The sequence below is a fragment of the Clytia hemisphaerica genome, unplaced genomic scaffold, assembly GCF_902728285.1.
Source record: "Clytia hemisphaerica strain Z4C2 unplaced genomic scaffold, Clytia hemisphaerica genome assembly, whole genome shotgun sequence".
In the NCBI taxonomy this organism is placed as follows: Eukaryota; Metazoa; Cnidaria; class Hydrozoa; order Leptothecata; family Clytiidae; genus Clytia; species Clytia hemisphaerica.
In genome coordinates, this window is record NW_027103431.1 from 103,013 (window position 1) to 124,216 (window position 21,204).

At 34.2% G+C, this 21,204-nt stretch overlaps 2 protein-coding genes across 2 annotated transcripts in view; both read right to left on the reverse strand.

Moving 5' to 3' along the window:
• The window catches only part of LOC136798034 (uncharacterized), a 16,860-nt gene extending 15,120 nt beyond the window's left edge, over positions 1–1,740 (reverse strand). Inside the window, exons 1-2 of the mRNA XM_067054624.1 lie at positions 1,267–1,740; positions 1,015–1,142 (exon numbers count right to left, since the gene is read on the reverse strand). Of these exons, the coding sequence (XP_066910725.1) occupies positions 1,015–1,142; positions 1,267–1,621 (483 nt within the window). The 5' untranslated portion in view covers positions 1,622–1,740. The remainder of the gene's footprint in view (positions 1–1,014; positions 1,143–1,266) is intronic.
• On the reverse strand, positions 1,738–17,899 carry LOC136798033 (uncharacterized). Its single transcript, XM_067054623.1, has 4 exons — positions 17,217–17,899; positions 16,628–16,664; positions 3,007–3,254; positions 1,738–2,825 (listed from the first exon to the last, which is right to left on the reverse strand). The coding sequence occupies exons 1-4, from the start codon at positions 17,860–17,862 to the stop codon at positions 1,738–1,740; spliced, it is 2,019 nt and encodes a 672-aa protein (XP_066910724.1). The 5' UTR covers positions 17,863–17,899.
• Between the last annotated feature and the right edge of the window lie 3,305 nt (positions 17,900–21,204).

The following is a 21,204-nucleotide window of genomic DNA, read 5'->3' on the forward strand; positions in this document are numbered from 1 at the left end:
AAAGGGAAATTCACCGGGGTGTTTTGAAACCACAATCGATTTGTAAGTGCTCTAAAGTAGGTTCGAAGGGTAGAGTTTTAACTCTGAGTTTTAACGCTAGACTTAAGACTTAGGACCTTAGGATCTGAGGATCCAAAAGTTTAAAAATGGTCCAGTATGGCTTGAAATATAGCCTAGAAACCAATAAATCCCTCCCAGATCGAAATAATCGATGAAATCAAGTTGAGGGCCTACAATTGACATTCTCGCTCGAACTTCAATTTTCGAAAAATGGTAAATTAGCCAAAAGTGCAAAAATATTATGGCACGGATTGTCTCAGAAACTGAAAAATGCCAAATTCTGCTCAGCGGGGGGTCTAATTTCAAGTTTCAAGCAATTTTTCGGGCTCAAAATCCCCCTTTCGTCAATTTTAGGGGCTAAAACTTGAAAAAAAGTCAAAATTTTCTGAAATTTTCACCTTTTTGACTTTTCGTAAATTGCACCTTTTCAAAAAGTTAAAATATTTCACAAAAAATTGATTCTGACCTAATGAAAATGCCTCAAAATGGTAGGAAAAGGGTTATTTTTCACATTTAAGGGGTTTTCTCCTAATTTTAGACCCCCTGCAGAGCAGAAATCGGCATTTTTAATTTTCAAAGACAATCAGGGACAAAATACTTGGCACAAAAGGGAAATTCACCGGGGTGTTTTGAAACCACAATCGATTTGTAAGTGCTCTAAAGTAGGTTCGAAGGGTAGAGTTTTAACTCTGAGTTTTAACGCTAGACTTAAGACTTAGGACCTTAGGATCTGAGGATCCAAAAGTTTAAAAATGGTCCAGTATGGCTTGAAATATAGCCTAGAAACCAATAAATCCCTCCCAGATCGAAATAATCGATGAAATCAAGTTGAGGGCCTACAATTGACATTCTCGCTCGAACTTCAATTTTCGAAAAATGGTAAATTAGCCAAAAGTGCAAAAATATTATGGCACGGATTGTAATTATAAACAGTACACTCATTAACAAAATTACCTCATTAACCTGAAATTCAACTTTTGTTGTTGACTGAGAGTCATCTGGTCTATTTTCGCCATCTCCATTTGATTGGGTTTCCTGGATTATGGCCTTGTTAGATTCGTCTTTTGTTAGCAAGGCGTTTCCTGAAAAATAGAAGATTAAAATATGAAAAATGTTTCGGTCATAAATTGAAATGAGCATATTTTACTTGCACACTGTTGCAATTGAACAATTATAAAAGAATGTTAAGTAAAGGGTAAGTAATACCTTTCGATCGAACGTCTAAGTTTAAGGAGCAGGGCGAACTTTCGATTTCACCTTCCAAAACTTCTTTCAATTTATGTAAGCAACTGCTCATCCTCATTGTGTTTGGTAGTTTGAAAAGTTCTATGCCTGAGCTTTTTAAATCAATCTCCTGTGAATTGGTGACCTTGCCTTCCTCGGTTATCTTTCGAGATTTCTGTACACTTTGGAGGGCAATCACGACCACTGATTCTCGAAATTCACTTTCCAAACGGCCACGTAGTGTTTCCGAGTAGGTCTTTGTGAACAGCTCTTGTGGCACTTCATCAAAAAGGAAATGTATTTTTCGATGTTTGTGTTTGTTCTTTAAGAGAAGCATGACGTCAGCAATATTTTTGGATGGTAATGAGGAACAGTTGTAAAAATCGGTGACATTCCTTCTTTCACCAACAGCTTCAGAAAGCGATAATGAGATGAGATTTTCTCGTTTTTGTGTCAATTTTTCTTTTTTACAAGCTCGTTAAATGAATGGTCGACTTTCTTATCTAGTGCACTGAATGGGTCGAAAGTAACGTTTATAATCAAGTCTTGGTTGCTCATTTTCAGCAGTTTCCTTGCAATTTCGTGTAAAGTGATTGATTTACCAGCGCCATAGGAAGCTTGAATCATCTTCCAGTTCGACTGGCTTTCGATGCAGGAAATTTGAGGTTCAGTTAACAGGATTGTCTTAACGTTAGTAGTGTCATTTCCTGAAACACGAGGAAGGTAGATTTTGGTTTGTGCCATGCTTGCCATCATGTTCCCTGCAATGATTTCCATTATTCCTGGCGTTGAAGGTGATGAAAGCTTTCGATTATCTCGGATTAATTTTAAGAAGTTGGTCAACCATTGTCCAAAGTTTTCATCGAAAGAAATGACAAAGTCCTGACTTTTTGTGTTTAGATTTAAGCAAGGATGTTGCTTCATTTTGTTCAAGTTGCTTGAAGCCAGTAAGACGAGAACTCCAACAATAGTAAACTGTTCATTTTCGAGAATCTGCCTGTGAACATAACACCATGTTTTCAAGACTGCATTAACTTTCGCCAGATCCTTGTCAATAGGTTTTTCGTTTTCACCGACCACGAAAACAAACAGCAAGCCATGATTGGGATAAATGCAAACGATTGTGTTGTCATAGTAATCAGGGCACTCAGAAAAATGCAGAACACTCTCGATCTTTTCATCATTGAGTCCAAGTATTCTGAGATGGCTTATGGGATTATATCCGACGAGAATTTTTCCTCCAAGAAGCGATGAATGTTCTTCAAGACTGGCGATAACTTCTTTCATGTTTACATTTCGTACGTAATACGAGGGTGGGAAGGTTTTGACGCCGATATGGTCTTTGTAATACTGCATTGCTCTTTGATTGAATTCTTTGACAGTTTTGGCAACTGAAGGACCGGTGCTGATTGGGATACATGTATGGTCATCTGTGATTCCATTTTCGTCCGAAACTTCGAATGCGTGTATATTGGAAGACCTTCCACAATTATGAGCGTAGACTAATGTTTCTCCTTTCCTACTTGTATGATGATGATTGCCTGGAAAGAAATGAGAGTTTCCTAAAGTTACAATAAAATCAGATCCCATAAATAGTTAAAGTCCGATCAATATTTCCTTTAAATTTTTTTCAATTGATAGTATTACGAGAATATCAAAAAGTATCTAGCCCCTAATCTTCAAAATGATTTTCCCTAGATAAATTTTCCAGACAAGTCTTACGCGGAAGTTGAACAATGATTTTGGAGTCATCAGCTCTGTCAGTATTGAAAACGAATTCATATGTATATCCACTTTTGATATCCACTTCACACTGTATCCAAGCTTTTTGGTTTATGTTTGTTGATGTTACATTTTTGACAGATTCAATCATTTTCGTTTCATTTTTAATCTTCCAACATTGAACAGTGTAGATAATGGAAGTTTCTTCAGCTGTGAATGCAACCTCTTTTGGTGTAATCTTCTCGACCCTTTAAAAGATGAAAATGAATTTATTATTGTTTTCATCGGCTCTTCATAGTCACGTGATATCAAGCTTAAAAAGGGTGGCTGTGTGAAACCATTCACAGGTGAACCATTTCAGGAATTCAGGAGCTATTAACTTATTACAGTCTATCTATTTACAAGAGTCTTTTCTTATATCTGCCCAAGCGCGGTACTATACTTACGTGTAGAGGATTAAAATATGATACGATTTTTAAAGTGTTACATTGGGCGAAATCATAGATTTCCCAAATTGTAAATATAGTGTAAATATGAGCGTTTCATTACATTTCAAAGAGAGTTGGAAAAAACACATCTCTTATCAGTAAATTTGTCCTACATTCAGTATTTTATCATTTTTTTAAAAACCTGAAATATTATATTTATTATATTTTCAAACGAACTTTACATTTAACGAAAATGTCTTGAATTCTGATATTTCGAGAGCTTTTCAGGAAACGGACATTTGAAAATTAATAAATTTACAAAATCTCCAAGAGTCGACTTTACATTGAATACCAGTGGATACCCCTGAAAACTTACAACAAAAAAGGTACCCCCTATATTCTGATAGAGAAAACAGTAAGGGTGGGAACTTTTTATTGGTGAGTCTAGGCTACCTTTGAATTTCTTTCCTGGGTGTGGTTTTTGTAAAAGCTGCTAAGAAAAAATTTATTGCTTTGTGAAAAAAAGCAATTTTAGCTATTTACCCCAAACAATTTACATATTTACAATTTACATATTTACAAATAAAAAATAGTCATTTTGGCCTCAAATTTTGAACAGTGGTTCACTGCAAAGTTACTAATGTTACAATTAAATCATTTGTACCTAAATATTTTCTAAACTGTAGGTTATAATCAAATTACCCGCAAATTACACCTTAAAACCTACTACACTATTACACCTTAAAACCTACAAACATGAAACCCTTGCTCACCACTTACTGAAACTTTGAAATTATGCAATTTAGATGCTGAACCGTGATTCAATTGATCAAATACTTGCTAAAAATCCATTCCCAAAACAATATTTGTAATTTTCAGGATTTCATGCCCATAATGCAATGGCGCATGTTTTTTTAGTCAAAAGACAAAAAGCTTTTCAAATTTGACCGCGAAAATTAAAACCCGTGAAAATTCCAGAATGGAAAAAATCGTGAAAATTAAAACCCGCGAAATGCAATTTTTCGGATATTTTTTTTCGACCGCGAAAATTAGTTCCCGCGAAAATTAGTTCCAATAAGGTATGACCATGTTTTAAGAAAGTCGATTTTCAGATTTTATTGATCACTACTATAAATGAGCTTTAGAATAGAACTTTGAGGGCTTTACAATTTCTTTGGGGTCAACCATGGAGAAAACGATGATTTTTTTGGGGGCTGCGTTAACTGGGTCCGAGGAATTGTAGTTGATTACTACAATCATCCACACCGCCTATCGCTCATGATATGATATCGTACAATTGACAATAGACATTGATGCTCAGTCACCCAACCCCTGGCTGGATGCCAAGGGTTACCAAAACGTATTTCGTTCGAGACAACTATCAACAGATTTGAATTTGTGAACGAGAAAGTACTATTAAATCCTTCTTACTCTTTACCTTCAATGCCTCTGAAAACGAACAAAAAAACTAAAAAATCCAAAGAAAATTTCCGCACGAACAATTTTAAAACCTGGAACTTTGCAACCCTTAACACACGAAGTGGAACCGAGAAAGATAATGGGGCAAAGATATATTCCATCGCAAAGGCAGTCGCAAAATCTCAACTCACATTCTGTTGCCTCCAAGAAGTACGGTGGAGAGACGTTGGTACGAAAATAATTCTATTGGACTCCGGTGAAGAATTGAATTCCACTGGTTAGGATGCAAGAAGAAACGTCAAGCAGGAGTCGGTATACTTGTCTGGATACACAAAGATATTGACATTTCTACTCCCGACTTCTCAGACCTCCGCGTAATGGCAATCTATCTAAAGGTTATCGGGTTCAATATACGAGTTGTAAACGGCTACGCACCAACAGAAGCAGACGAAACCGATCAATAAAAACTCGTGTTATACTCAAATCTAAACAAAGCAATCATAAAAACCCAAAAGAAACATAAGCTTATCGTCGTCGGAAACTTCAACGCTACAACTACCATTTCGAATAAAAGATGCTTCTTCGACGGAAAGAAAATTATCACTGTTCCACTTTGTAATGACAATGGAAACCGATTAAAAGCATTTTGTCGTATTCATGTACTCTGTATTTCGATCACTTTCTTCAAGCACCGTATGATACATCGTTATACATGGTACAGCAATTACAGAAAAACCCGCAAGGTCCTTGATTACATTCTTACTGAACCTTACGTCCAAAATTATATGACAAACGGTAGAGTTAACCGAGGTATTGATATTGACACAGACCACCGACTTCCCAAAGCAACCATGTGTACTCCCACGACCAGAATTGCTCGAAGAAGATACAACAAAACACCAAACGAACCGAAACGCGATGTTAAGTCTCTACTAATACGTACAGTTAGAAGAACATCTGTTGAAAATCTGAATCAAAAGCTTGAAACGAATCGTCCGTTCGATGACGACGTAAATGTGTTTTCACAGAATCTTTTAAAAACTATCGAGAAAGCTGCAAACGACGAACTTCCTCCAAAATTAAAAATTAACAAGCGAAAAAAAACTCTGGAAAAACAATGATGAAGAACTGATTTCTTTGCTCTGTAACCGATCCGATACGACACGAAATGGAGAGACATACAAAAAGCTCTAAAAGAGAATTAAAAAACGTGTAAGGCAATTGAGAAATCTCACGATGCAAGAATGAGCTGACGAAATAAACGAGTTTGCAACAAAACTACAAGTTGAAGAGCTCTTCAAAACCATTAAGTCCGACGGTTCAACATTCAAATCTATGGGACAAAAATCTGCGTGTGACCCAGAGACATTGAAAACATATTTTGAAAAACATTTCACTGGCAACGTAAATAATAAAATGAAACCTATTGAACTTATTGGAAAAATCAAAGTATAATAGCCGCATTCTTTTTCACCGGCCAACACACCCATTGAACTTATTAATATACCAAATTATATTGCTCTATTGCAACAAATTACCCGCGAGTTCATCAATTTTGACCCTCCAAAAAAGAAAGAAATTGTATCTACCCTCAAATTTTTAAACAATGGTAAATCCTCGAAACGATCTTCCTGCAAAATTCTTCAAGTATACAGTAGCATCAAACGCGCTACTATCAGAGCTCGAATCGCTACTTCTTCAAATATGGACGACGAAATCTATACCATCATCACGGGGTCATTCAAAGCTTATTGCCTTATGGAAAGGAGCAACTAAAGGAATTGCAAAAGACCAAACATCGTACAGAGGTTTACAAGTAGGATCAAGTCTTTGTAAGATAATGGTGATAATAATCTTGACTAGACTTAAAGACTGGTATGACGAACAACTGTTCGACCAGCAGCAAGGATTTAAACGAAATAGAGGAACAGCAGACGGCAGATATATGACAAAATAACTTCAACAAATCTCGGACAAAACACAAAAGCGATTCGATCTCCTATTCCTCGATTTCAGCTCCACGTTGGACCATGTTTTGCGAAATTGGCCTCTTTGAATCCATCTACCAGAGATTTCCCGAGCAAGTCGCGCCTTCCCTAATAAAATTACTTGAATTATTGTATCATAAAAAAACAACAGCATTGGCACAAACTCCAGATGATGTTTTTGAGCTTCTACTTGGCGTTCGACAAGGGGGACCAGAATCCCCATCACTATACAGCTGGATTGTGTCATGCGTGTGTTTATGCAAATCTGTGAAGAGAAAAATGTTAAATTTCTTAAACTGAAGTACATAATTCGTGCCACTGCTACAACCAGATATGAAAGAGCCAAAGGCTATTACGGTGAACACACTCTTGACTGGGCCGGTTACGCTGACGACTTAAAACTTGCATTCGAAAGAATTTCAAACTGAGAAAAAGGACTGAAAATCCTCAATGGAAAATCTGTTCGTTTTCACCTCCAAATAAACGCCAATAAAACCAAAACGATGATAATAAATTTCAAATCTCCAAACCAAGATGAGTATCCTAAATCTATCGTCACGCTTAAAAATGATCAAGTCATCGAAAATGGTGAAGTGTTCAGGTATATTGAAGACGACATACACTTCAATCAACCTTCAACAGGAGATGCAGAGATTGAGTTAAGAATAACTTTCTCAAAACAAGTACAACCAAATGAGTAAAAAACTGCACAATCGAAAAATATAGGGTATATCTTCTAAATACAGTCGGTTGACATATTCCTGTCAAACGTGGAATATCACTCAACAACAACAGCAACAGCGAATCCGATCCACCTACATTAATATGCTTCGTAGAATGGTGAGAGGTGGCTTTGAAAGAAGAATCGATGAAAAAAATTTACAAACTTTCCACTTCGTCATGTCAAATGTAAGACTGAAGACATCCTTCAATACGTCAAACGACAGCAACAAAACTATCTTGGCCATATTGTAAGACAAAAGAACACCAGCATCGTCAAAAGACTTTCAGCAACGACAACGCTAACAAGAAGAGAGGCCGACCAATCAAAACATTCGAAGATCACGTGCCTGACGTGTTCTACAATATTGGCACCTGCGAAAACGAGCTAAAGAAGAAATAAGAAGTAAGTTTTTAGGCAGTAAAATAAGAAATCTTTCACAAAAATCACTCCCTCATGAATGAGAATCTCTTAGGAATTCTTCGAGAGAATTCTATTGTAATACACCCGAAACAATCCCACAATGCATCGCTTTTTTAGAAAAATCAAAAACTCCGATACAGTATATGGCCCCCAAAACGGAGACGGCCCCCAAAACGGAGGTTTTCATTAAAATGAAGATTCTGACTTGTAGATTTATCAGAATTAAACGATTTTTGTTTATTTTGAAAGAATGATGGTTATACTTAAAAATGAGCATGTTTTTGCTGGTTTGAGACGGATTCAAAATAAAATATTTGCGTCTAAAGGAAATATTTTAACACCAAAATTAGATAAAAATTGCATGTAACTCACTCTAGCTCCTTGGATATTGAAAATAAGTTATGACAAGTGATACTTTTATGGACCTACCTGGTTATGCATTTAACACATATATAATTGATATCTACATAAGCGTGACCATTGAACAATCATTCAGAACACAAATAGTGACGATCTATTAAAATTAGTCGTTTGTTTTTTAGAAAAAAACACGTTTAGAAACCAAAATTTCACGCTCTTGAAATATTCTTTCATATTCAAGACTTCGAGAGCAAAAAAACATCTCATCAAAAAATTCAGTAATTTTAAGAACATTGAAGAACATTTTAAGAACATTGTATGCTTATTAATAGTGATTCTTATAGATAAATATGCAGAAATATGCGTTTTTTGAGCTGAAAAATTCTTTTTTTACAAAAATCTGCTTGAGCCATCTTTTACCTACTTTCATGCCAAAAGTCAGAAAATAACAAGTCCAAAAAACCCTTTTTTTAGCCGTTTTTTAGCTGAAATTTACCCCAAATTTTTTTTTCCAAAAATCGAGCTCCGTCACATTCGAGGGTTTATAGTTATGCATCTTTGTGCAAAAAATCATAAAGAATAAAAGAGCCAATCTCGAGAAAAGCTAATACCTAAGTAATTGATAGTGTGCTTATAAAAAAATATCGAATTTGGCCAGTTTTTCTATAAAAACAAGCCAAGCAACCAAAATTTCATGTCTAAACACATATATTCTTTAAAAGAAAGCCCTCATGAGCAAAAAAAACATCTATCTCATAAAAAAAATTGAGTAATTTGACTAAGAACATTGATGTATGCTTATTAATAGTGATTCTTATAGATAAACATGCGTTTTTTGAGCCAACTAAATTTATTTGCAAAAATCTGCTTGAAGCGTATTTTACCTATGATGGCACCTTACTTTCCTGCAAAAAATCTGAAAAAATTAATGATCCAATTTTTCACAAAGTCCAAAAAACCCATTTTTTAGCCGTTTTTTTGGCCCAAATTTGCCCAAAATTTTTATTTGAAAATCGGGCTCCGTCACATTCGAGGGTTTATAGTTATGCATCTTTGTGCAAAAAATCAAAAAGAATGAAAGAGCCAATCTCGAGAAAAGCTAATACCTAAGTAATTGATAATGTGCTTATAAAAAAATATCGAATTTGGCCAGTTATTCTATAAAAACACGCCAAGCAACCAAAATTTCATGTCGAAACACATATATTCTTTAAAAGTAAGCCCTCCTGAGCAAAAATCTCATAAAAAAATTGAGTAATTTGACTAAGAACATTGATGTATGCTTAAATTAATAGTGATTCTTATAGATAAACATGCGTTTTTTGAGCCAACAAAATTTTTTTGCAAAAATTCGCTTAAGCCATCTTTTACCTACGATGGTACCCTACTTTCATGCAAAAAATCAGAAAAAATTAACGACCTAATTTTTCACAAAGTCCAAAAAACCCGTTTTTTAGCCGTTTTTTGGCCCAAATTTGCCCCAAAATTTTTTTTTTGAAAATCGGGCTCCGTCACATTCGAGGGTTTATAGTTATGCATCTTTGTGCAAAAAATCAGAAAAAACTAATGAGCCAATCATGAGGAAAGCGAATAACGAACGAACGAACGAACAGACGAACGAACGAACGAACGGACAAAGGTTAATTTATAAATAGGACCTCCACCGGGGTAGGTCCAAAAACGGGGTATAGGAAACTTTCTACACGTAATGCCGTTCAGAAAATGCAAATACATCTGTGACTTTAGAGGCTGGGTAAAAGATATAGCATCTTGAAGGTCAACCAGTATTTTAGAGCCCTAGAATCAGCATTGACAAAACCGAAAATTCTAAATATGAGAAAAAGCAAAAAATCTTGAAATTCTATTCCTATCACCTTGAGTTAATAGTTTATAACAAAAAATTAACATTATATATAAAATTTTTCGCTGAATCAGCAAAAACGGCAAATTCTGTAATTTTTTTGCAAAATATAGGAGAAAAATATCTTTAAAGCTTAATATTTTCAGTTTCCGTTAAGCTTTTTTTCTAAAAATTTCACAGCTTATTCCAAAAATGAATGGAACTATTTTCGAAAGAGATTTGTTTTCAAAACTTGATTAAGACGTTGTTAAATCAAAATTGTCATTTTGAAAATTTCTAAATTTTCAGTTTGGACTTTGCAATATCGAAAATCTTGAAATATTTCATAAAAATCATAAATTTTACATCCATCGGGTCGTAAATTTAAGGGAAAACACAAATATGTTCATAGTTTTCCCCCCTATTACCACTGGGCTTAATAATTTGATTTTAACTACACCTCCGTTTTGGGGGCCCCAAACCTGTATTTTGACAACCAGGGGTATACTGTAAAAATCTTATCAAATAAATTTATGCCCAAAACCCTCTAAATCATATTTCGAAACTATGGTCAAAATTTTGTATTCATATCTTATAGATATCTCGAGAAATCGCTAAAATTTCAAACCTCCGTTTTGGGGGCCACTAGAAAAAAGCTACCTATCTTTAAGCGATTGAAAAATATTGTTGAAATTGAAAATTTCAAAAAAGAACTTCGAGGAAATAAAGTAGAGATGTTAAAGGTTTTCATGCAGAGAAAATTTTTGTAAAATCTCTTTTCCTCTAGATTTGAGAGAAATTTCAAATTTGATCGCCGTTTTGGGGGCCACATACTGTAAGATCTATTTCAAAAACATTCATTCTGATATCAAATCGAACAATTAAGGGCTCTGATCACAGTGAAAAATCAATTTCAGAATTTAAAGATAAAACCTTTTTTTCTCGCTTCTTTGACATGTTTAAGAGCAAACTGCTTTAGAAAAAATGAATTTAAGTAATTACATCATGAGTAATTAAGGAATAAGTGTGGAATGGACCTTGATAAAACGTAATAACGACGCTATTCAAATACTTTTCACAAAAAAAGCCTAATCTCCTTGGGGAAATCACTTTATTGTTTCAAGCTTTTTTTAAGTTATTGACAAATAATTTCTTTATTTAGATTTTTTCGGAAAAATTTTCTATTTAGCTACATCCCAAGTTATAGATGTTTTCGTATGGAAATTTAGTGGAGAAAATTGCCAAAAATGAGGTTTTTTGGAGATTTTAAAGGGACATTACAGTACTTGCGAAATTTGTAAACAAACTGTATGCAGCGGATACAAAATCAAAACAAATGTCACATGCCAAAATAAAAAATCAAACCAAATATGGCTAATTTTGATTGTTTAATTGTTTTACAAGTTTGTTTTGGACACGTGAATTTAATTGTTCTCTTTAATGACACGTGGTTCACGCAATGTTTACATTTTCCTGTAGATTCTAGAGTTATTTTGGCGTTCCTTTAAATTTTCGAGTTATTTTTTATCCTTCAAATGTCAGAGTTATTTCTTAATTTTAACTCGGTTTTTTTTCCTTCTTTTAAATTTTCAAGTTATTTACGTTTCTGTAGTTTCCCGAGTTATTTTTTCGTTCCTTTAAAGTTTCGAGTTATTTCGTGTTTTAACTCGATTGTTTTTTCTTCTTTTACGTTCTCGAGTTATTTTTCCTTCCTTTACATTTTCGAGTTACTTTTGCAGCTTGGAGTCAGTTGAGCAATCTGAATATTGCTTCACGATTTCACTAAGCATACACCATACAGCACCTGATCCCGAGAATGTAGGTGAAATTTAAATCAGACCTGAGAGATGTAGATTTGCAATTAAAAAAATATTGAATAGTTTAAACGAAATTTTGAACTCCCAAAATCCTTTTCCAGGGGTTGGTTTCATTACTTTTGATAGATTTTTTTGGTCCTTGAAGTTGACTCTCATTTTCGTTATAACCCCCAGAATGTAGGTTTGGTTTTATGGCTTTAAATCTAGTAATAGTAAAATGTTGATATTTTTTCGATTGAATTAATTATAACAGAAAATTTTAGAAATATTTTACGCCAAAAAAATATTCTAAAGAGCTTTGGTTATTCTGAAAATTGGATTTTTTCGCTTTCTAACCCCCAGAATGTAGTTGAAAAGATTCGGTTGTTGAGAGCGGAATTTCAGTATTCATCGAAAATTATTATTCTCTAATTGAAATTTATACTTAAGCAAAAAAACTAACTTACAAAAAAATTAACAAAGATATTAATTTTATCGTGCTACAAATGAGGAAAGTAAAAGAAAGGACGAAAATAAGAGACAAGAAAGTTGTTTTTATTTTGTAGGTTGAAGATTCTGTGTTAAAATATGTGAATAATGTAACAACACCCCTGCCTCACAGCCCCGGTGGAACTTTTCCCACATCGGGTCGAAAATTTCTACTAAATTCCCAATGGGGATAGAAATTCTATTGTTCCAAACTTAGGCAAATTTTCTGATTGGGCTGGGGTCCCAGCGGGTCTGGGACACGTCGTAAAAGCTTAAAATGCCAACATTAATCATCTCTCAGGTAATACTTTCATGTTATAAAAGTACAACAAAAAAGTTTTATATAATTTGACAGACTTTTTATGTCGGGTTATGAAGGCTCCCAAATTGTAGGTCAACTAACCCCAAAAGGTAGGTCAAACATTTTCGTTAAAATATCTAGCTTAGAACAATAAATATTGAAATGGAATATTTTCCACATTTCCTTAGTTCATTAGGAATAAGAAATTACCGTATCATCATAACTTAATTCCAATAGATTTCGATTTAGAGAGGATTTATTTTAAAAATGTCTCAATTCGAGTAGTGTCCAATCAACTTCGATTCAGATTTTCGCCTGAAAAAATCAATTCAAGTTAAAACTTTATGTCTAGAAATAATCAGCAATATGTAACATTTTGCTCTGAAACAACTTTTTATGAAGTTGAACTATCGTTAGGGCTACCATACTAAAAAATGAGAAACCTACATTCTCGGGGTTTACTACATTCTCGGGGTCAGGTGCTGTACACCTAAGCTGAAATGCTAAATATTTTGTGTAATTTGTAATTTTAAATGATTTTTCTTTTTTAAACTTTTGGTTTAACATTCATATGATATCAGGACATAGTAATTCGTGAGTTTCCACAAAAAAAAGTTACTTCTAAGAGATGTGTCACGAAATGAACCGATTTTCAACCTCAGCAGCGGGACTATATGACGAAAAATGCTCTAATTCTAAGAATGTTTTTTACATTGGATGGATTGTTCTTCTAAAATAGCATTTTCTTTTCGGGTGTTCGATTCTCAGACTTCGTTTTCAGCTTTTGACGTCCGATGATACAAATATTCATTTTCATCGGGACCGGTCGGACATAACTCACTAACATAACGAAAAAATAACTTGAAAATGTAAAGGGAGGAAAAATAACTCAATAATGTAAAAGAAGAAAAAAAGGTGATTTCAGTACCTAGCTCGAGATATTGAGCGCAAAAACTGGACAAACACTGTTTTCAAGGGTTAGTATCTCGAGTTTGGTACAGAAATCACATATACTTACAATATATCTTCAATCTTAATTTTGATTCCCCTACCTCTTAGCATTCCAAAAATGTATAACAAGTGCTTTGACCAAAACAATAGATTTTACAAAATGCCATCTACTACCTTATCGGGGAAAACTTCTTCACTTTCTGGTAGTTGGTAAACGCATTAAGGCCGGGGAAAAATTTCGTCGGGGAAAATATTCGTCACTTGTCCAAAATTTCGTCACTTTTCCCCGAGGAAGTTTTCCCCGATAAGGTATTAAGCCTTCACCAGTTTGCAAACATTTCGACTCTCTGACGAAAAAATTTAACAGCATATGCTATGTCTTTAAGAGCAAATTTCTTTTGAATTAAGAAACTCCATCATCTTTTTCGTTCCTGTATTTTTACATATAATTCATTATACATGGCTGATGGAAAAGTGAAAAGGTCTATTTGTTACACTTTCAAAGCTCATTTAAAGTCGCAAAATTTGGTAACATTTTTCCCAAGCATTGGCCATTCAAAACCTGACTTGGGCATGAGCCCCCCCCTCTAGTTGAACCTGGTTGGTATATTATTCTATAAATAATAAACCCTGCAGTTATTATATTATTTTGCTGGTTTGGAGAGCTTTGGAGAGATTAAGTTTTTGTTTTGGCTTTTTACAGACTATAGGCTAGGCTAAAATATTAGACGGGTACAGTAATGTCAGTTGATAATTCTTTTTCTTTAATGTCTTGGTGATACATCTTTAAATTGGAAGGACACCTGGTAAATTTTTTTGCTGTATTTTTTTCATTTTTTATGGTTTCAGGGCTGATAATTTTCACATCTCTATTCCCTTTTTACAATAGACTTTTCTTACAATTTTTGATAGCTTCTTTTCCATAAAAGTTTTCCTTCGCCCGGTTGTGGCTTCTTCTTACGAGTAAGAGTAGATCTTGCATTTTTCTGTCTTTGATCTGAAACTTTAAGATGTTTTTAAGTTGGACTCTTTTCATTTTCATAATTCAGTTTTGATATTCTGTAATTTGCCATAGTTAAGTTGCGGGTGGGCTTCTAACATACTCGTGAAACGTACTCTTGGTTTAGAAGCTCCGTACGCCTACACCAAACCACGATGCCACGGCAGAAATTCGAATTCGCAAATTTACTTGCAATGTTTATTTTACAGACCTATGAGTATTAACATAACAAGGTTGGTCCAACCCTAAGGATGCCCTTATTAAGGCCTTGAGCCTTGGGCCTTACATTTTCCTACCAATGCTACTCGCAACCCTATTTTGAATCTTGAGCGTCAAGCCTTACCCTAACTGATACTGACCCTAACCAATATAAGCGATTTTCTCCCTTACAAATCGAAAAACAAAAATTCTACTTTCACCCATACGAAAAAGACAGCCACCTTTTCATCCCCATTAATCCCAGGTAGGGTCGCAAAAACACCAAAATATAAAATTCGATCCCCCATAGGGTACCTTTTTGGGAGGTTATGAAAATTTTCGAGGAAACTTTTTTTCAAAAAACTAGTCCCACGTAGTGTCCATTTTTCAATTTTGAGCGGCACACCTCCGTCGCTATGCAAGGGTAGTACCCCCAGAATTTAATAAATTTATAAGAAAGTAAAGAGTTTATTTTTCTTTCAACTTTCTTTTCTAAAGGATTCTTTGTTTTAATAATTTTCTGACTTCCTCATAGTGGGCAGCACCCCTCCAACCCCCACCTGAATAAAGTCACCCCCACCTGCATAGGGTAACCCCCACCTGAAAAATGCTACCAACCCAACCCCCACCTTCTTGGACCACCCCCACCTAAATTCTGAAAAGTTTCCAACCCCCACCTGAAAAAGGTTTTTGACTGTTTTAACAATTTTGAGGGTAAGCAAGGTTAATCACTTGAAAATAATTTCTATGCTTTTTATACTTCATACATCTTTTGTTATAATTATTAGACTTGGGAAGAAATAGATTTTTACTGTCAATGTATATGTTTATGATGAGCAGGGTTAAAAGAAAGTTTTTGAGTCAAAATAAGAAAAGTAGTAAATAAACTCTCCAGCCCCCACCTGAAAAAAGTCACCCCCACCTGTATAGGGTAACCCCCACCTAAGATTTGTGAGCAGGCTAACCCCCACCTGCTTAAATTTTTCTGAAAACCTCCAACCCCCCCCTAAAGTTAGGGGGGGGTTCCCACTATGTTCCTATAATGTGAATTTGAAATCAGATAGCTGATATTTATAGTACTCAAAGAACCAGAAAGAACTAAGCTTTATCCTAGTTATCACGACATGTGCCGCAGTTGAGGGTAGGTTTTTCGACACCCTCAAAATGCACTGTAAGAGAGTACCTTTGATAGAATTCATTACAAGTTGTGTTTGGGGATCGGCGAATTGTAGACCTGACTGTAAAAATTTGTTGTATCTTTATAGTTTTGACTCGCAACCATTTAGATTTTTTTTAACATTGTGTTAACACCTCATGCTCATTTTTAGGTGGCTGCAGCACAACAAGGTATGAAATAAAACTACACTGTATGGGTCAGAAACGTTCGGTAAAATACACTTTAATACCTTTGCACTTCTCAAGGGCTGCACTTTTAGTGTTCGATTTTTAAAGCCATTTTTTGGCGACACATGTCGTCGTTTAGTAATGGAGTGCCCCCCCCGGGCTTTATCATAAAATTGTATTGTATATTTTTTCTTCAGATTTTCTTACTGTTACTAATAAGTCAACACGTGTGAACAGAACACAGTGGCTTGAAAAACTCTAGCTTTGAAAAATGTTAGATAATCTTAGTTGAAAAGAATCCTTTTCATTTTCAGGCGAAAATTTACCAATTTGAGTTATTAAACAACATAAGGTTAAACCTACCTGAGAATCTTGCTTGGGTGGACGGTTTGACTGGGTTCTAAATTTAGAAAGTAAAGGGTCTTTACTAATTTGTAATATCTTTCCATATGAAATGTTATTGACATTCAAATCTTCTAGGAAACAAAATTCAAGAAATTTTGATATAAGTCCCGATGATAGTAGGGATGTCATGGTAGAGCTAAAAATCTGAAATAAAGAAACAGGGATATACCTTAAAAGAGAACTAATTTTCGCAGAAATAATGTTCGCTTTTTAAACTCACGAAAACGTTTTCGAGCTCAAAACTGAAAAATTAATTCCCGCTAAGAATTTAAGAAAATGCTTTAAAATTGAAAAATTGAAAAAAAATGCTTTTGATCTATTTAAGTAGATGTTTATTTTACTTTACCTTACTAACAATTTTACTGTTTCAAAAGATCATCGAATGGAAATTCAACAAAAACTTTTCTGATATCACTTTCAAAATATTACAAAATTTGACCAACCGTGAAAAATTCAAACAAAATAGTGAAATCTGCGAAAACTGCGTAAGTTTCACTGTATAATCAAGAGAAAAGTAGAGATATAGAAGAAAATAGAATATATTAACCTCTTTTGACGTTGATATAATCGATAACTTGTTTCAAAATGTCTTTACTTGCTTTAGTTTGTTCATTAATGAGGTGATTTTGCATGTTTGTCATCAGCGTCTTGTGGTAGTTCGTCAAAGTTTTCAAATCAATTTCTACAGTCTTGTTTCTTAAGTTATGAAAATCATTCATTTTAACATAGTTTAGTTTGATCAGCAGGTTTTCAATATCGTCCATCGTATCGTCAAATGTCTGTTGCTGTTTAAACTCTTCCGGGTTGCCGTGTTTGATACCGTTTCTAGACTTCTGAGCATCCTTGATAATTGTTTTGGAAGAATTTGGTAGAAACAGAAATTCCCCAGCAACACGAGTTATGATAGTCACGTCCCAATTTTTAGAGTCCGTTGAACAAATTTGTGGTAAGAGTAAATCGTATTGATCTTGATAAATAGACTTTTGTTTCAACAAAGAGTCAAGCTTCTTTTTCCTCTGAGGATCATTGAAAAAGTTGAACAAGTCGACACCATCAGCAGGCAAAGGAACTTTAACAAACGTTGTATCACGGCAACTTTCCAGTAATGCTTCTTTTACATGAATGTCAATACTTAGAGTGGCAATCAAATAATTGCAATTGTCAACAACAACTTGTGAGGTTGAATTACCCATTTTGATTTTTCACTTTAAATATTTCGTTTTATACTAAATTAGATAAAAGAACCATTATTAGCCTATTTCATAGGATTCGTGTTTTTGCTACATGAAAACTTTCTACGCTACTAGCTAACTACAGTAATTCGAGGGTATTAGGCAAAAATGGGTGTTGGGTATGTGCGGACAATGTCGGTTTTTGTTTGTTTCCCCACGGTATAAGTGGTGTTTTGTGATGTTTTATACCCCCTCTTTGTTGACGTGTTTTTTCGACATTCTCAAAAGTAAATTTTGACTTCAGAAGTTTAAAACTCGAGAACCACTGTACCAATTATAAAAAAGCTATAATATGCCAAATTATAAGTTTGTTTTCCCTTTCTTTAATACAATGCAAAAAAAATCGTTAAAAGTTCACATTATTTTGGACACAATAAGCCATCAAACCTTTCTGGGTCATGTAAATATTTTTCAGGCTAATTCAAATTTCATTTTATCTTTTCTAACAAATTTGGATTCAATTTCAGCCATTTTCACAATACATGTTGTTTTTTTAATCAAACGAAAATTTGAACTCGGGTAAAATTACCATAACTTTTTAAGACCATTAGCCGGCAGGAAACGTTTTTTTTTGGGTTAAGATTGTAAGAAAACTAAAAATATTACAATGCTAGACTTACTGTATCACTTTTGGAAAGGGGAAATGCTAACTTAAATTTTAAGCTATCATAGTTTAAATCTGTTTCACGAGTTCAAGAGTCATGAAGAAATTTCTAAAAATTCTCTTTCGAAAAAGCGTGATTTTTGAGAAAAAGGAGGGGATTAAAATTCTTTCTCTTTGCTTTTTGATGTGATTCAATTACAGTCACTTTAAAGTTTTAATTACTGTAATTAAGATATTTCTATTTTAACGGTTCTTTTAGCATTCCCTTGATAATCAAAACATTCGAAATGCTGGATTTTGTAAAGCTTGGAACGATAGAATTCTATCCCCTTGGGATTTCGAAAGAAACATTTTATCTCGAAGTTATCCTTTTATAAAAAACCAAGAAAGAAACAAGATGTTATGACACCCCTGCCTCACAGCCCCGGTAAAAATTTTCCACACTTATATTCGTACTTTGCTGGTTATTAACCGACCATAACCAACCCTTAGAGAAACCAAATTTTTAGTGAAGTGCTCCTAAGAGAGACAATTGTTTCAGTCGAAATCAAAGGACCCTTAAAAGGGCTATTTTAAAATTTCTGAAAGAGAAATAGGCCAGCTGCGCTAGAAGGTCACCCAAATTTAAAGAGCTTAACCCTTTAACAATGGGTTTTTAGAGCTTATTTTGAAAATTTTCATGCATTTTCTAAAAGTCTACAACCTTTTGCCCGGGATGGTATGGAGGAGGGCGAAGCGCTCTTGAAATGCCCAGTTTGAGTAAGAAATCGTCATTTTTGGTCAACTCGTAGGAATTGGACTGTGCTTCATGGTCAGGCAAAAAAAAAGTGAGACCCCCGCAGCTGGCCTGACTGCTTTAATTCCCTTAACCTATCCCCCCCTTAAGCTGCCGCAAGTTCGAAACAATAGAAGAAACAAAAGGCGGACTATACTATGAACGAGCTTCTAACTCCTTCTACATCCGGAAATAAAAGCCTTTAGAGTTTGAACTAGCGATTTTCTTAAAAAACGTAGAATTAGAGTCAAAAGTTTTTTATAAGCATTGCACTTATAAGCATATCTAGGTATGACAAAAATCTAAGCATTACCCTGAGCCTAGAAAAAATATTTTTTCTCGATTTCAGCTGTTTTTGGCTGGAATTCTTCAAATATTTGGGATTTTTTAAAAGTTTTGAATGGAATATATCTTAAAAAGCTAATTAAAATTCAGAAACAACGCATGTTAAGCTAAAAGTCAAAAACATTCTAACCAAAAAAAGGAATCATACGCGATAAGTACAAAGTGGCAAATCAACCGCAACAAAACTAAATCAACAAAAATGAAAAATGAAAAAAAAAACTAAAAAACAAATTTGACAAATAGGTAATTCCACAATTGACAATCGATAAAATACAAAGTATGCGTTTATTATAAGTATTTTTCAGCATTGCCAAGCCCTGTACCTAAGCATCTCTCAGCCTGCTTTCTCAGATAAAGTTATGGCGTGTCTCAAAAGCCTGAAAATTTTCCGGGTGTTTGAAAAAAAAAGTGTGTACCAGCACTTTTTTTTCAAACACCCGGTATAAAATCATTCTGTAAATTACACAATATCTATTCAAAGAGAATTTAAAAACTTTAAGAACAATTTAAGGCTTTACAGACTCTTAAAAGGCCCATTTCTTAAGAAAATTGACTAAAATGCTCACAAAATGGTGAAAATAAGAACAGGTTAAGAACATATTTAGGCTTAATTTTAAAAAGCTTAAAACATCTTACGGCTTCAAAGATTTTGGATGTTCTTATAAAAAAATGTGTATAGTCATTCAAAGTCAAAATTGTGTATAAAGAATGACAATTTGCACGTTTTTTATAAGAACAAACTATATTAGAACATAAGGCTTCAATGTCCAAAATTTTAAGAACATTTTAAGACTTTGTCGACGCAAAAACACCCTATTTCTTAGGAAAATGGTCAAAAATACTCACAAAATAGTCAAAATAAGAACATTTTTAGGCCTAAAAGTCAAAATATTAACAACATCAGAATGCGTGTGTGTAAAATATTCAAAAACTCATATTTAAAGGCCTTTAAAGGGTTTTTAAATAAGAGTGAAATCGCATGCTTTCTCATCAATATTAACTTACAAGCTTTTTGATATTGCATTAACCCTATTCGTACTAGGGGGGGGCTCTTTCTGTTCGGAAGTCAAACTATTGGTAATAGCTCCTGAAATAATAGAGCTTTTGCCGTGAAATTTTCTGTAAATTCCTAACTTTTATTTTGCTTCAAAATAAAAAAAAATTTGACACCTAAATATTTTCACACCTTGAGCATGATGACATTTCTGACAGTAAGGTGTCACAAAAATTGACACTTTTCCAATACAAATTTATTTTTAATGCCAAATATATCGTTTAAACCGTAATTTATTGAATATTTAGGATAAAATAAGCATTTTTAACTCAGGCAACTTTTTTCTAAAGCCTTTGTTAGAATATAATAGCTATTTATAAGAACAATGGAAAATTTCGGTTTTTGCTCACTTTGAGCATGATGAGTGACGTCATCAAAAAAATTTTTTGTCAAAAGTTACCTTACGTGACAAGGATCTCGTGTGCCAAATTTCATCCAAAAAGACCCACTAGATCAAAAGTTAAGGGGTGGTACAGGAAAAGCCCCCCCCTAGTTCTGAACCGCCCCTAAAAGCCTAGTATGAAT